General features: G+C 38.7%; 1 protein-coding gene across 5 annotated transcripts in view; it reads left to right on the forward strand.

Annotated features, from left to right (window-relative positions):
* Positions 1 to 15,829, forward strand: part of LOC108781661 (TSC22 domain family protein 1) — a 361,628-nt gene extending 345,799 nt beyond the window's left edge. For 3 of the 5 annotated variants that reach the window (XM_018549723.1, XM_018549717.1, XM_018549707.1), the window contains 2 exons: positions 13,475 to 13,516; positions 14,149 to 15,827. In XM_018549723.1, the coding sequence (XP_018405225.1) occupies positions 13,475 to 13,516; positions 14,149 to 15,522 (1,416 nt within the window). In that variant the 3' untranslated portion in view covers positions 15,523 to 15,827. Of the gene's footprint in view, positions 1 to 8,609; positions 8,772 to 13,474; positions 13,517 to 14,148 lie in introns of all 5 variants that reach the window. The other 2 variants (XM_018549738.1, XM_018549729.1) reach the window with 2 other exon arrangements.
* Positions 15,830 to 16,115: the final 286 nt, after the last annotated feature.

Genomic DNA, 16,115 nt, shown 5'->3' on the forward strand with positions numbered 1-16,115 from the left:
CTCTCTCTCTCTCTCTCTCTCTCTCTCTCTCTCTCCTCTTCTCTTCTCTTTTTCTACCTTTTTCTTTACTACTTTCATTTCTCACATTTTCTTTCTTTTTCTTAATACATTAATTCTCACGACTATTTCTTTTTTATTGTTCCCGATTCTTGTTTATCTCTCTCATTTTTGTTTGCGCTTTTGTTCTGTCCTCTCCAAATATTTCTCCTAATCTGATGACAATTTTGAGTATCTCGTCCGGCATTTTCCTCTTAACGAAATCCATATTTGCCTCTCAGATCCTCTTTAGGCGACACAGAGGATTTCCTTGTTGTTTTTTCTTTCTCACGCATCCCAAACTGTCCGTTCTATTTTTATATCTCCATCTTAATTGTCGGTGAATTGCGACAGAACTTTATTTTATTGTTGAATATATCATAACAAATAAAAACAAGATATCAATTTAATGTAATTCAGGAAAATATTTTATGGTGTTGCATGGTTTCTGGCGTCAAAACACCGACACTATATTCTGTGTCAACGATTGTCCCATTAAACAAAATATCTATATGAATACAAATGGTTTTATAAGAGCTTCTAGTTTTTGTGACAGAATTTATTTTACGAAAATGTTGACAGGGAAACGTTATTTAGATTCATACATTATATGTTGACGTAAAAAAATGAAAATATAGTATGTATGAAAAAAGCCGTTTTTATGAAAATTTTTTTCTCAGTGTAGTTCTGTTACAAGATTAAACATAAAAATTCTTTATGTTAATGGGTCAACCGTGAACACTAATAATCTTTTTTCCTTTCTACTTTCTTCTTTTTCTGCCTTTCTGCCTCTTTCCAGCCTCTACCTTGCAGATCGTTCCATGTGGCGTGTGCTTCATGCAAGTGTGTCGTCTCTTTTTTCACTTTTTTTTTTAATTATCTCTCCGCTGAAAATTGGTCGATGTCAAAAAGGGTAAAGTAATGCCCGATGCTCTATCCTTTTCACTGTTGGGCTGCGATAATAAAGTACAGTGGTGTTGATGTCGCTTGCGTGAAAGAAAAGTGACGGAGATGTGTATCACGGTTTCACTGTTGTTGCAATGCATTTCTAATATTTCTATCATTACAAAAAGTTATTTATCAATTCTTTACCGTAAAGTGTGGATACTTTATAACTCAAAATGATGTAATGGGGAGTATTCTATTTATTTTTTAAAGAATATAAATATATATTATATTATGTATATAAAACATGATATAAATGTAACGTTACACATCAATTCAGTATATCGTACCTAAAGATACATAACTATATTGATTATCAGAGAGAAATGAATGAATTTAAATATATTTTATACCTCATAATTCTTATTGTTTCGTTATTTGCAATTGGTTAAATGTTTGTATAAAATATTACATTACATTAAATTTATCTTTCATATTTCATTGAGATGAATTCGCAATCACAAGTATTCCGCACTTTAAAAAATAATTGGAAATCATAAAAAAAAAGGAAAATTCATCGCGCTTTTGCCTAACAAGCTTGGAAAAAATTGCTCTACTTTTTTCTTTTACTTTTTTTATTTGTACATAATTTCTAATCACTTTACCCTGGTAAAAATTTCATGCATTTTTTTGAACAGTTACTGAACAGTCATTAATTCTGTTTATAATAACTGAGAAGTAAAACTATTTGAATCGTAATTTAAACACGTGTAACGCTTTGCCCGCAACTATTGTACACAAAAGATCTGCAAAATTTAAATTCATTTACGGAACAATAACAATAATAATAACAAATAAAATAACAAAAACAGAATAGGTTAGGCCATTTTAACTAATAATAATCTACAATATTAATATAAAATTGCTAGACAAAAACTGAACAAGTATTTACGTAACTTGCATTTTATTTTTATCAGGAAAATGTTTCAGCTACTGAATAGATTTCTATCATGTTTTTGTCTATTTCCTACGCAGTACTTTAGTTACAATAAGAATACAGTAATACTAGATAGTATAATTGAATAAGTGTCTAAGAAAAATACATATGTTATATTTTTACCGGGATAGCTTCATTTACACTCTCATATTGTTAATCTCTACTTTCTTTCTATCTCCTATATATCACTTGATTACGATTATATAATAGTCCCACTGTACTTTTTTCTATCAAAAATACGGCTGAACGGACGAAAATTCAAAAGTTTTGAGAAATCGAACGGATAGAGGAGAATATCGATACGCTTCTCGCGACACTCTCAGGAAAGTCTTTTGTGCAGGCTGAGGATGTCGCTTGCGAAGAACAAAAGACTCGAAGTGCACGCATGTTCCCCTCGACCGCACATTGTTTCCTCTTCCTTTTCAATCCTTGTTTTCTTCCTATCTCGTTTCTCCTTTATCCCTAAAAGCGTAGTTCCTTTTCTCTTACTCTTGGTCTCACAATTTCTCTCTTTCTTTGTCTCTCTCTTTTCTTTCATGTTTATCATCACCCTTCCTTTCAGTTTCCTAGTTTTGTGTCAAAAGAAGCTTTTCGTTGCTGCGCTGCTTTTCGCCAATCTACGTCGAGTATGTACATCGTCGGTCTTCTTGATAGTAAGAGTCCCTTTACGTGCTTCACACGCTATTGAACACGTATCGAGTTTTACATAATGCCAACCTATATCATAAATATATTTATACACACGATGTCATCACGCGCGAAAGCAGATTAAGATAAAACAATAGTATTGGCCAATTGTTGCGCAGTTAGAATTATATGATAGTTGTGCTAGGAGTACGATAAACCTTTATCATTTAATAACATCTGTCATCATGCAAATATTACACCTGTGAGTTGTTAATTAAACCTAACTAAATGTCACGGTACTAAAATGATAATATATATATGATGTTGTATAAAACAATTTTTTTTACTTATATATAATCCATAATAATACATTCTTTCTTTATGTATTTAATTAATTAGTTTACATTTTAGTTTAATGAAAAAAAAATGGAGCGTTATATCGTCTCCTATATAACTACCATACAGATGTTTATTTTCACATCTCTTCCCTTATCTCTGAATTTTTCCGATTGTTTCCCGATCTTCTTACAATATGTAATTACTTTCTTTTATTACTACTTGATTTTCTCCCAACAAACGTATAGTTCTCGTCCCATGTTTGTCGCTTTTGTGTTCGTCCATATTTCACATCTCCTGTATGATGTTCAGCCGTTTCTGTAGTGTGTAGTGAGTAGTACACGAGGCAAAATTCTTGTTAACATCACCAAAACACCACTGTTCTATTTCTCTCTTTCTAGCAGCCTATCGCAGCTATCCAGGTGCAAAGAACTAGTTGCAATACACCAATCACCTGTTCGGTACTTAGGTCATAATAATTACAAATACTTTTACAGCTGTGTGCACGTTCCATTTCCTTTCGATATAAAAAAATACTATTAAATATTTGTTTTTGTATTATTGGTACATTGGTACCTTACCTGTTGAACTTAACACATATACATTAATACGTCATAGCATTTCAAATTGGCCAATTTAACTAAATGATCATGTATCATAAATACAAAATGATTATATAAAATTATATAATTTATGTCAAAGGTCTTGTTATACAATGTTTAATGAATTTATTAATATTTATGCAACGTTCATATACGAATCATGTATTATTTATATTTGCATTGTTAATCGTGGAATTTTTGGATTCGGTTTCGACTGAAGTGAAGAAAAAACGAGAAAATGGAAATGGAACATGGTCACGTTCTTGTAAATAAGATGTAGTTGAGAAAAGATATCTCTTACGAATGACACGTACACCACCCTGCTGACAAGCTGTGCTGCACGAAACCCGGCTATCAACCCCGCTGCTGTTTTTGCTGCCCCACACAAAAACGCTACACTAAGAGTCCCCGAAAGATACATAGAAACAACGAAAAAAAAAAACCAGTAGAAGGAACGAACAAATACGACGGGTTTGTTGGGAGGTGTGTGGGCCAGGCGATAAAACATTTTTGTCCACTTCCGTTGTCAAATCTGTCTCTTAATTGTCGCAATCGTGTGCGATCGCGATAACGTTAGCGTCGAGCACGAGAAGATTGTGTAATTTTCGCAGTCACGGAATGACATGAGGAACTGTTAGCGACGTACTCGCTCTTTCACGATTCGTTCAATTAAGCAGGATCTAAATTAAGAGATCGTTCCTCCGTCGTTGTCCTTCAACCGATTTTGACCTAAAAATACGTCTCTTTTGTTGTCGTTTATTATTTCAATTAAAAAGAGAATTATTCGTATCTTTGAGAATTGAATCGGAGGTTAACGATTTAATTAACGAGTTCAACTCCGATTAACGAACGAACAATCGGTTGGATCAAGATTATTTGCAAACGTGTTTAGTGCAAAAGTGTAACTGGACGACGGCCGTCTTGAAGTCATTACGTAGTATTTGTAAACAGCGCGGGGTAGACATACCCCGTTTCCTGCAGACTCAATCATCGTGTTTTTGATCCGCGAACTTGTCTCCGGGACACGATCGTGTTCATTATCCGGGGGATAAACAGTCCGAAAAGTAATGGTTAGAGATAAATAAAAGCTGGAGTAAAAGAGAGAGAGAAAGAGCGAGAAAGACTTTCAGCGACGTCGCGCGGAAGACCTGCAGCCACACCCGGACACAATGGAAGGAAAGTCTCACATGGATGATTGCGGCAGACCAGCTTGTTGGCAGGGAAGTCTCATTCTCTAAAAGTGGTTTTCAATTTCCCAAGGGTGCATACCGCGTACCGACGGAATCACCTCCGTCCGAATTTGCCTCAGGGGTTACGGACCGACGTGAATCTTTTAGAAAACGAAACACGACCACGATACGGGGGGGAATGTTTGTTTTACCAGTTCTCTCAACTTTATTCCCTTTTTCAGATGGCCCATCGATGGTTCGACGTCTCGTGAGAAAATTTAAACTGCAGGTTTTGTTTCTAGTTTTTAAATTTCGATAAAGTTTCTACATATTCTATATGATTTTAATCTATCGGAGCTGACGTCAAAATATGAGATTTTTATAAGTCATTATTTAAGTTTTTAAGTCTTACGCCGTAAGAAATTGAGCAATTACAGTTGAATGGTGAGAAAAATAATCGACTGTGATTTGGTTAATTTTTTATGATTTAAGATTTAATGTTTAGGGAATGGCTTATTGTAAAAATATATAAAAGTTACCGACCCACACTACATTGTGAGACCTATTTAATATACATGTTTTTAATTAAAAAGCGTTAATTAATTTTAAGGAAACAAAATGACAAAAAGGAATGAATTATGTATAATTTAATAACATTGATCCAAATTTAGTATTAAATTGTAGTATGAAAAAAATTTAATTCTTTGAACTTTTTGACAAAGATTTGTAATTGACTAGCTTTTATGGTATACCGTCAGCTCCGAAAGGTTAAAGATTTATGAAATTAATAATTCTAAAATTTAAAAAGGAACAATAGTATTATGTGTATAGTAGCTGTAGATTACTTTTGTTTGCTAGAATTCAATAATTATCGTTATCTCAATAATAAATTATGTTAGCATAGAAAAGCTCATATAATAAAAAATTATTCGTTATTACGAGTGGTACAAATTGTTTATACGTTTGATAGCTCTGAAATTCTTTTGATATGAAATACAATATTTTAATAATGCTTTATGATACATTTCAAGTAAATTCTGTAATCAACCTCGATGTGCATTGTCTATACTGATAACGTTGCCAACGAGGGCCAGGCTGAACCGTATCGTTGCGACGTGATGCACTCTTCGGAATTGGTATGCCATACCTGAATGTTTACCAAGTGTACGACACGAAGTTCCCAAGCACGTAAGAGTGCAGATCTATCACTGTAACCGCATACGACACGTGCGAGCTGCACAAGCTCGCACATTCTTGATCTGTACAGAACAAAATCATTATCGCACATGTAAATATATACACGCGCATGCACACTGTCATACATACACATATAAACACATTATACAGACATATACCAGAAATACGATTACAATACACCGTTATCCTGTTCCTTAAAGAAGATGCCGACGACAACAGCGAGTTCTTGAACAAGAAGACTTGAACAAGAGAACACCGTACACTTCCAAGTTCGCGAGAAGATGGTGTAAATTAATTGATAAACTAAATCAATGTCTTTTTCATAAATTTTTCAGGTATTGTGTAAAGATAGAAAGACGAGAAGTACGGGTCCTAAAAAAATGACCCCCTCTTTTGCTTCATTCATAGTCTCTTGCACGCATTTCTCTGTAACTTTTTCCACTTCCTTACTATTTATATATGATAATTTTATCTCTTTCTTTCTCTCTCTTTCTCTTTCTCTCTCTCTCGATCGCCTTCTCCATTTCGCAAGGAAGGCGCCGAAAGGGAAGAGCGAATGGACGCTGACGCAAAGCGGGAGAGAAAAGTGGAGCGAGAAGCCAAAGAGTCATATATCACATATGTGTGTGTGTGTGTATATATATATCTGTATCTTGTACATGAATGTCCACACGCAAATATAGATTATGAGAGGCAGAGATGCAAAACTAATCAACTTCGAGAGAGTGCCTCGATTATTGCAGGTGTTGCAGCAGTCAGAAACGCCAGCCGAGAGAGCCCGATGTCGATGGACGATGAAGTGGGACCGGTTCTCTTTCGTCCTACGCGTCCCTTTATCTACGTGCTTCCCTACGCTCTATGTTCGACTCTGATTTTTCAGTATTATTAAAATTTGCGCTTTTCTTTTAGTCACTATATAGATAATGTGCTCGGCCAAATAGATATGTCACTTCTCTGTCTGTTTCTCTCCTTAATGTCGATTAAATAACGAATTAGTGCCAATTAGCCCGCAGATTGACGCTGACGCCAGCTACGTCCGTTGGTCCTATCTAACGTGCTATTATTATTATTATTATTATTATTGATTATCATTATTATTATTATTATCAGTAGCATTATTATATTATTATTGCTATTACTATTAATCGGTGATGTTTATACTCGCGTTTGTCTCGTAGAAATTTGCCTTCTACGAGTCTCATTGCGTTGCTACATACATTTTAAAAGAGCAACGCGGTGGAAGGCCGATAAACGCGGAAAAAGAGTAAAAAAAAGAATGCGTTATTTACCTAGAATACGCATGTATTAAGCAAGTCTCGAACTTACCGATAACTGAAAGTCCATCGTGTTGTGATTTGAAAAGCGTGGTTATGTAGTGAAATGGATATCACAACGATTTATGAAGAAAAGTATCTCTTTAAAGTTTTGTGAATAATATAAATGTTTATATGAAAATGATCGTTTTTTATAGCCGTGTTTATCGGACGAAGAAGGTTGCGATCGCGCGTCGGATTCAAGTCGTTCGTGTTCTACTCGCAGAAGTTACTCGAAACGTATAAAGATATCTGGGTCACGCATAAGAATCTGCATCTAATTTATACTTTTATTCTTAGCTACTTTTTGAAATTCGTTCGAATGTGTTTTGCATTAAAAAGACAAGTATAGAAAATTAAAATGACAAAGAAGAGAATGATAGTAGTACGATAAGTGATCGAATGACGCGATAAATCGGAGCGGTTACGTAATTCAGTGATACACGTGCGAGTAACCCGAGCGGTGTATATTTATTTGCAGTGGATATAACGTATTGGCGGACGTATCGTCTTACGCGCGATCGCACGAGCTCACGCGAAAATATTGTAAATCCCGTGCGCGTATATGCGTGTGGCACGTGTGTGCGTGTGTGTGTGTGTGTGTGTGTGTGCGCGCGCACACGCTTCAACTCACGAAGGACAAGAGAGAAAGAATAGCTTGATAAGCGCGATATGCCGGGTCAACGTGTAACAACTGTAACTCACAAGCGTGTTACACTTGTACGCGGACATGTATCTACACGCATACGCACACACGTATACACACATATACGCACGCGTAAGAGTATGTGTTCTTTCGTTTCTTTTTCTTTTTTTTTTACATAAGTCGAAAAGAATATTATCGCGACTGTCGTTTCTTGCCTTAGCCTCAACTGGTCTGTTTTTCTTTTTTTGATTTTTATCTTGCCCTCTTCCGCCTGACGATGCTTCTACATGCTTGCTGACAATACCTTCGTGCGCTTCGCTACCTGCCAATTAACGCCTGCGAAATATTGCTGAAACTCGGAAAAAAAAAAAAACTATATCAACGCAAATAATAAAAAAAACCAACGTAAATAATACGCACGATCGACCGATGCCACCATACGCATGTGCCAAAAATGTACGAAAAAATGTATATGCCACCCATCGCTACGATCGCCGCAACGATACACACACAACAAAATATGTATAAATATGCTAACACATGAAAAACGAAAAACGTCTTGATTGGGAAATGTCTCGGGAATGCCGAAACGGAAACGGATGTGATCGACGCACGGCGACATACGGAAAACTGTGTATGCGGCTGTAAAAAAAAAAAACCTGAAATCTGTGTACACGCATAAAAATGTTTAAAAAAAAAAAAAAAAAGTGAAATCGGAAAAACCGAACGAACGTGTGAAAATGAAAATAAAAAAAAATATATAATAATAAATGCGGAACGAAACGATACGAAAAAACGCAGACGGCGACGATGCCGACGAACGTGACGGGAATGAGTACGTTGGCTGGCGGAGTATCAGGAGTGCCGGCAGCTGCGATGCCCGGAGGACTTCAGAGCGCCGGTATGGCGAGCATCGAGCTCGGCAAGAAGCGGATGCGCGACTCCAATGATGATCTGCTAATGGTACCACGGCTTATGCATGAAGTACACTTTCCTTTTATTTCGTAGCTGGACTCTGGCAAAGTGGCCTCGACTGGGTTGCGAAAATTTTCCTGATATAAAAGAAGGAAATATTAGGCCCCAGCAAGAAGTTTTCAATACAATAAAATATGTTTACGATATTTTGATACAATCTCAGATATATTGGTCTTATCTAATCACGGTATTGATTAATGAAATTTTCAACATCGTTAATCAGGATTCAAGAAATTAATTCCTGGCAGTCATATAATCTCATGTTAATCTTGTAGAATTTCCAACTGCTTGTACTTGCTGATACTTGTGCTCGATTCGCGGAACTTTGCAAATGGACAGGTTTAGACGGACATTCTGCGTCGTAAATGTAATCGACCTTGCTTATGCCGGTTTCATGCTACAAGCTACGTTGCGGAGTTTGCGTCGTGGTAAAGTTTGGGCGACCGCGACGAAACGGTTCCAGGCCATTTTCCAGAGATTCCACGTAGTCGTATCTTTAAGTTATGAGTACAGTTATTGCGATTGTGAATACACTGCCGAGCGCGCTTAGAGCTCTAGCTCCTATTTTCCATTTTTATTTCTAACAACAGTCCCGCCGTTTCTTTATTGAATAGAAAGAAAAACGCGTGTAAGCCTAACGATACGAGATGTCGCGTTTCTGCCAACATGGTGTTGTGATTGAAGCGTACTAGAATACCAATAACGTCACATACGGCGCCATAACCGAAACCTCTATATGAGTCTAGTATATGGCATCATTATTGAAACCCCTTTAATGTCGGTACCATCTTGTAGAATATTACTATAGAAGTCTTCACGATATCGATGGCATAGGTGCAGTCACGATTGAAACCTTTGTGCTGCAACGCGATAAATAATGGTGACAACAAAAAAAAGGATTTGCTTGAAAACAATTTTATAATGTTAACAAGACGTCACATATATGGCTCCGCGAATAAAAGCTTTTTTTAGTTAAAGTGATTTTCCCAAACTTTTACTTTTAGTATTGTCGGCGCGAAAGGATTTGCAAGATACCGTGTAACATTCAATTCTATTATGATGCTTGTATTGCACCGAACGTTTAATCTCGTATCGTTCTCGGATTGTACATGATATCGCATTGACTTTTGTCCAAAGAAATCGCGCAAAAAAATTCTAGAAACTATTTGTTTTCTCTTGGTTTCGCTTTCCACTGTCGTTCGTTGCAATGTTGTTCGTATCAGAGCTTACGCCTCGTAATGTATTTATAGATCGCTTACTACTTTTTTTTTTTAATCGTTAGCCACGTGTTTATATTGTCACGAATATTAAAGAGCCCTCTTTATAAGGGGATGCGCAAAGTGCATATTTCATCAAAGTCTTGTACGAAGGCACATTGAGCGTGGCTAGCGAATATATGATTTAACATACATTTACCCCTTGGCGATTTCCCCGGCCAATGAAACTAGCGGATCCACGATCGCGTGAAAGGAGCACACTTTTCATCACGATTGTCATCCGCTTGTTGGTCGCGCTTACATTTCGAGACACGCACGCACTATTGAAACGCTAAGGAAAATTTTAAAATATGTCTATCTTTAATCCTTTAATGTTTGATAAATCTATACGATCGCGATATGCTTTATCTCTCTATTTCCTTGTATTTGATACGAGGGTGTGAATAGCTTTTTTATTATGTGAGTATACTCTTCATATCGTGGATAATTGATTACTTGTTTTAATAAAATATTTGTCTGATGTCATTTAACCGTTGGAATTATGTTGATAATTGAAAAAAAAATGAAGCAGCAATGTGATTTGTAATGAAAGAAATTAATTGCTTAGCAATTAAAAAGTTTTGAAAGGAGTAAAGCCCGATCTGATAAGACGCAGAACGCAAGTCGCAAGTGAAATATTAGGTCACAGACCGCGATACGTATAGGACGCGAAAGTTGAAGTTCACCTTCCTGCATCCTGCAACCTTTTATAATTAAAATACGTTAGGTTAGTTCCTTCTAGTCTTGCGACCCGTGTTTTGTGCTTTATATATATCGGGCTTAAAGAACAGGAAATCTCAACGTTAAAGGATTAATAAAATGGAAAAGCACTTTTGTGAAAGTAAAGAAATATCGCGAATATATGGATGCGGAAGTGCGCGCGTGTTTTGATGCGAGCTCGGTAAGGAAACCGTCGACTCTAATCTCCGTATGTCAGGACCCCCTCACGAAACGAAACGGAAAAAAAAAGAGAGTAAAGAGGGCGAGTCGTGAGGCCCTAAAGGCTCGCACTTTCGCGGTATGCTACAAATCCTGCATACCGCGGTGCTGCGTCTACGGAGCGTTAGATCTGTGTAAATTCTGAGCTTGCGCCGATGATGCATGTTGTGCTTAAGCGACTATCGAGGTGATGGTGGACGTAATGTCATCCCCTCGACGCTCTGGACGATGACCGAAGTTTTGGCAGTTCTTGTCGCGGAGGATCGTCGAGCGGGCACTCATTGCCGTGACGCGTTTCGAAATTCGCCGTCCGCGTGACGGCTTCCCTTGTCTTCATTAGAGTCACGTCGAGTCTGCTAAAGAGCACTGTAGATCGCTTACATACACTCGCTACTTTTTTTAATACTACCCTTTCTTTTACTTCTGTCTTTATATATATTTATATATATATCACGTACGTATCTCGCTCTTTCTCTCTATCTCTCCGTCGCTAATACCGTCAATCAACATCTGAAGCGCGATCGACAGATTTGTTCGGGTTTGAAACGTAATTTTATCCATGTGCAACTTTCTAACTCCGTGCGCCAGGACGAAAATGGATTTTCGCTGTACAAATAGAGGCTTCCTTCAGAAAGCGCGCATAACTTCTCGGTATTTTCGGTACGCGAGTTTTCAATACGCGAAGAGAAAGAAGAAGTGCCTGCATAGAATCCATATAAATTCATAAGAATGCAAACTCTTGTTGCAGAAATGTATCAATATTTCAAAACAAAAATTTTGAAACGTGATAACACCGAGACAGCCGAATGCGAATGCATTTTCGCTGTACGCATACAAGATGTATCATAAGATATGGAAATTACCAATTTTCTTTGATAAATTTGAAGCCGAAAGGTTTTGCAGTACAAAATGATAATAAAATATTTTTTTAGCAAATATTAAGTAAATTTTATTATAACTTAAATTAAATATCATAATTGAATAAAAATGCTCAACTTTTAAAAATTATGTTAAATTTTGATTACAGCGCTTAGCTGGCTCTGAACTTATTTTAAAAATTAATGCCGTATTTTCCTACATGTAAAGCGTATTAATTTTAAAGCGCTTTTGTCTTACAGCATTTTTAACTTTTAACGGAGAAACAAAAAATTCGATGAAAACTTTGGTTACAACGATATATATATTTTCGACAGGCTTAATAGGAAGCAACATTCAATACGAATAATGATAAAGAGTTGGAAGGCATGTTGCCTTTTGCGTGATAGTTGGTTGCACATTCTTAAGCTAATGAAATGCAGTGTGACGCGCCGACTCGCTTTCGCGTACACGCTTGTACTAGCAACGTTCGCGATTACTTACGTTTATTTTTGGCGTTAGTCGTAAACGTATACGGCGGTTAAAGGCGAGTCGTTTGCATACACAAAGTCGCGGTTTTTTGAACCTTGTATCCGTGCGTCGTTACGACTCCGAGTCCTTCGTTGGTGAGCAAATCGCGGGAATACGTGTTAACACGCATATACATATATGTATGTATCTGTGCCGCTGTAATAATATATATTTCACCCCGGCCACTTTACTATAAGTCAGCTTCTGAGCTTTTGCATTTCGTCTACCGCAGCTTCTAACTCGAACGTGTTTTACACCTCGATAGAGATTTTGATTTGGCTTTCCCCTCTTTGTTGCGCACGCGTCTGTTTCGCGCAGGTGACTTACCAAAGTGCTCGCTCACCAAGTATCACCGCAAGCCTACCAGCTTTCGTGAATCCGTGTTGTGCAACTTTCGCATCACGTCGGTATCGCGAAGCCTTTTGTTCTCCGAGCCAAGCCCAACACACTACGCCTTTTATATTAATATCTCTCTTGTCGATCTTGCTCTTTCTTTTTCTCTTTTTCTCTATCTTTCTCTTTATATCTTTCTCTCTTCGTTTTTCTCGTAAAAGAGAAAAGATTTATTTGTCTTCACATTTATCTCGCGAAAATGGACGAAAAGCTTTCAGATCGGACATTAGCATCGGCAACTTTGTTACAGCGCGATTTCTGCTTCTTCGCTCTCGCAATATTCTTAATAGGAAGGCAACAGTGCAGTTTTCCGATCGGTATTTTGATCGTTTATTAATTTAAGGCGACGGTCTCTCTTTAATCGAGCCGCGCACGGTCCTCGATACTAACAATGGCTGGTTTTTCTGACACGCTCCCAATAGTAGAAACAGAGGAAAAGTGCAAAAGAAAGAAAGAAAGAAAGAAAGAACGAAACATTTTGCAGTTATCCAACAACGAAACGTCGTCGTTTGGGAACGTCGCCGCAAGCTGCGTCATCGGCACAACTTTTACACACTACCACAGTTCAACAACCCTTCTCCATCGCGCCACCGTCTGTCCTCCCCCATTTCTTTGAGACACGACCCTCTCTCGTTTCCCGTCTCGAAAATCCAATTATACAGACGTAACGCGCCTCGTCCTCGAAATTAGTTGAAACCGATCCTGTCTTTGTTGCAGATGGACATGAAGTCTGTCGGGTCGTTCTACTACGAGAACTTTGTAAGTGCAGAACCTAAACATTGAATCATAATTCATACGATCCATTTCTTCGTGCGCATCATTCCATTTATATTCGCGTTTAATATCTATCTCCCCATTTTTTTTACGAGATATTTATTTCTTACAGCAAGATAAAAATTTCTACTGACAAAATTCTTTTTTTGAATTATTATATTATTAAATTTGCAAGCATCTTAAAATGGAGCATTATCGATTTAACGAGATAGCAGTGATCGTTTCTTTCTAAAACAGTGATGATATCGATGAGAGGTAGATATGGCTCCTTCTGGCTGCGGTATATCCGACTGTTTTGCAAAGAAGACAAAAGAATCATTGTACCAATATATCGATATGAACTCATCTTAAAATGTCAATTTATTACGATTGAATTTGATTGTATTGGACGAACGAGATTGGTTTTTTGACCACCTCATCGTGGAAAATGTCAAACTCGACGTTCCCTGCACAGCTGGATCAAGAAAACTCATGAACACGCAAAAGAGAACAATATATCGTATCCCCGGCCGAAACGGAGTTGAGGCTTTCATGGAGGAAGCTTCCGCTCGAGTGGCCACGCTGCTCGCGTCACAAACTCATTCTAATCGCGAATCTCTTTGCAATTCTTTTTGCAGGCCTTCCCAGGGATGGTTCCGTATAAACGACCGGCGGCCGACAAGTCCGGCGTGCCGGTCTATCAGCCTACCGGTGCGACGACCTATCAACAGTTAATGCAGCTGCAGCAGCCCTTCGTGCCTGTGTCATGTGAGTACACTGGAACACCACCCCTACCCACTCAAACCTCTAACCAATCGGTCGTGCAACCCCCGAACGTGCAAAGCAACCACCACGCGATGGTGGTGCAATCCTCCTCCTCCCAGGGAGCCGCTGGCGCAACAGTCAATAACTGCGCCGACGCCAACAATGGCGTGCTGATGGATCCCAACAATCCGCCGCCGCCACCTCCGACCGCTGACAATAACAGTAACAATAGTAACGGCAATAACAAGCAACCGGTTACTACGCAGAATCATGATGAAAATTCGCGTAACTCCCCCGAATTGAATCATTCGAGCCCGTCGTCCTTGCAGCAACAGCAACAACAACAACAACAGCAACAGGTATCGCAACAACACCAACAGCAACAGCAACAAATTAACCAGTTGGCGCTGTCACCAGCGATGAGTCCGTTAACTTCTATGGCCGGCCTGACCTCAATGCCTGGCATGGTGAACATGGCCTCGATGGCTTCTATGGCCTCCATGGCAAATATGTCATCGATAACGAACATCACCTCTGTGGGCAATTATAACACTGCTTCCAATATGGCGGGCCTAAACGTTCTCAATAGCCTCGGAATGGCCTCCGGGTTACCAGCCCCTCTCGATCCAGCGACTCTCGCCAAAGAAGTCGCCCAGAAAAATTATGCTAAAGCCCTTAAGCTCTCGCAAGTCTCGCAATCTTACGGCATTGGTCAGCTCGCACTTAATTACACCGGCGTCGCTCTGAACAAACAAAATCTCATGAATCCCGCCGCGGCGGCCGCCGGGAATCCCGCGATGGCAGCAGCCAATCTGCAAGCCACCGCGGCGACTCCCAGACCTGTCATCTCGGGTCTGGCCGGTATCCCAGGCGCCTTGACCTCACCGCTGTCCGCGGGTATCTTAGCGTATTCCAGACCGCCACCCACAGCGACCCCCATAAATCCATATTCTCTGATCAGACAGCAGATCTTGCCGAATCCATATGTCCAGGCGTCGATACCAACTGTACCCGGCGCCGCGACCGTACAAACCAATCCCTATGTCCAGAATCCATACGCTGTTCTACCTGCAGTAGCCAGTGTACCCGGAGTAGCGGCAGGCGTCGCGGCCGCAGCTGCAGCCGCAGGTGTACCGCAGATACCGCAGATAGGCAACCCGGCGACAATAGCGGCGCAGCCGCAGGTTGCGATCCCCGTCAGCTCTGGGGTGATCATGCAACCGTACAAGAAGATGAAGACGTCATAAAAACATCCTTACCTACCAGCTCGGGAAGACTCGTCTCATCTCACAAAAGTGCCGTTCCTTCCTTCAGGCACCTTCCATTCTCTCCCTCGCGACGAACGAACGAACGATTCCGCGATAGTCACTGCGAATGATGATTGCTGCTACAGATCACGGTAGTGGTATTTTAGATAATTATAGAGTATCTTTACGATTAGCGTTCAATTGCGGGGATGAATTATGAACCGTAAAAATTATTACGTTCTGAATAGATTTTCGCAATTGTATTTTTGTAGTTTTGTAGTTTCAGTCCGAAATGTAAACGCGTTTAGAAATAGTAGCGTTCATGGAAGTAAAAAGAAAAAAATAAAATTGAGCTAAATGAATATTTGATACATTAGTTTACAATAACTACAATAATGCCCAGTGGTGATTAGTCCTAGAATGTTATTCTTTTCGGCATAAATTACATAGTAAAGATTAGTGAATTTCTTGTCATGTATATGTTGTTATTTGATTTTTCTATATTTTGCTGATAAAAGTATTAAAGAGAAAAGAGAAAGAAAGAGAGAGTATAATATATATACATTCTTTATACTATATACAAAATATATCGA

This window comes from Cyphomyrmex costatus, unplaced genomic scaffold (assembly GCF_001594065.2).
Source record: "Cyphomyrmex costatus isolate MS0001 unplaced genomic scaffold, Ccosl1.0 scaffold123, whole genome shotgun sequence".
Lineage (NCBI taxonomy): Eukaryota > Metazoa > Arthropoda > Insecta > Hymenoptera > Formicidae > Cyphomyrmex > Cyphomyrmex costatus.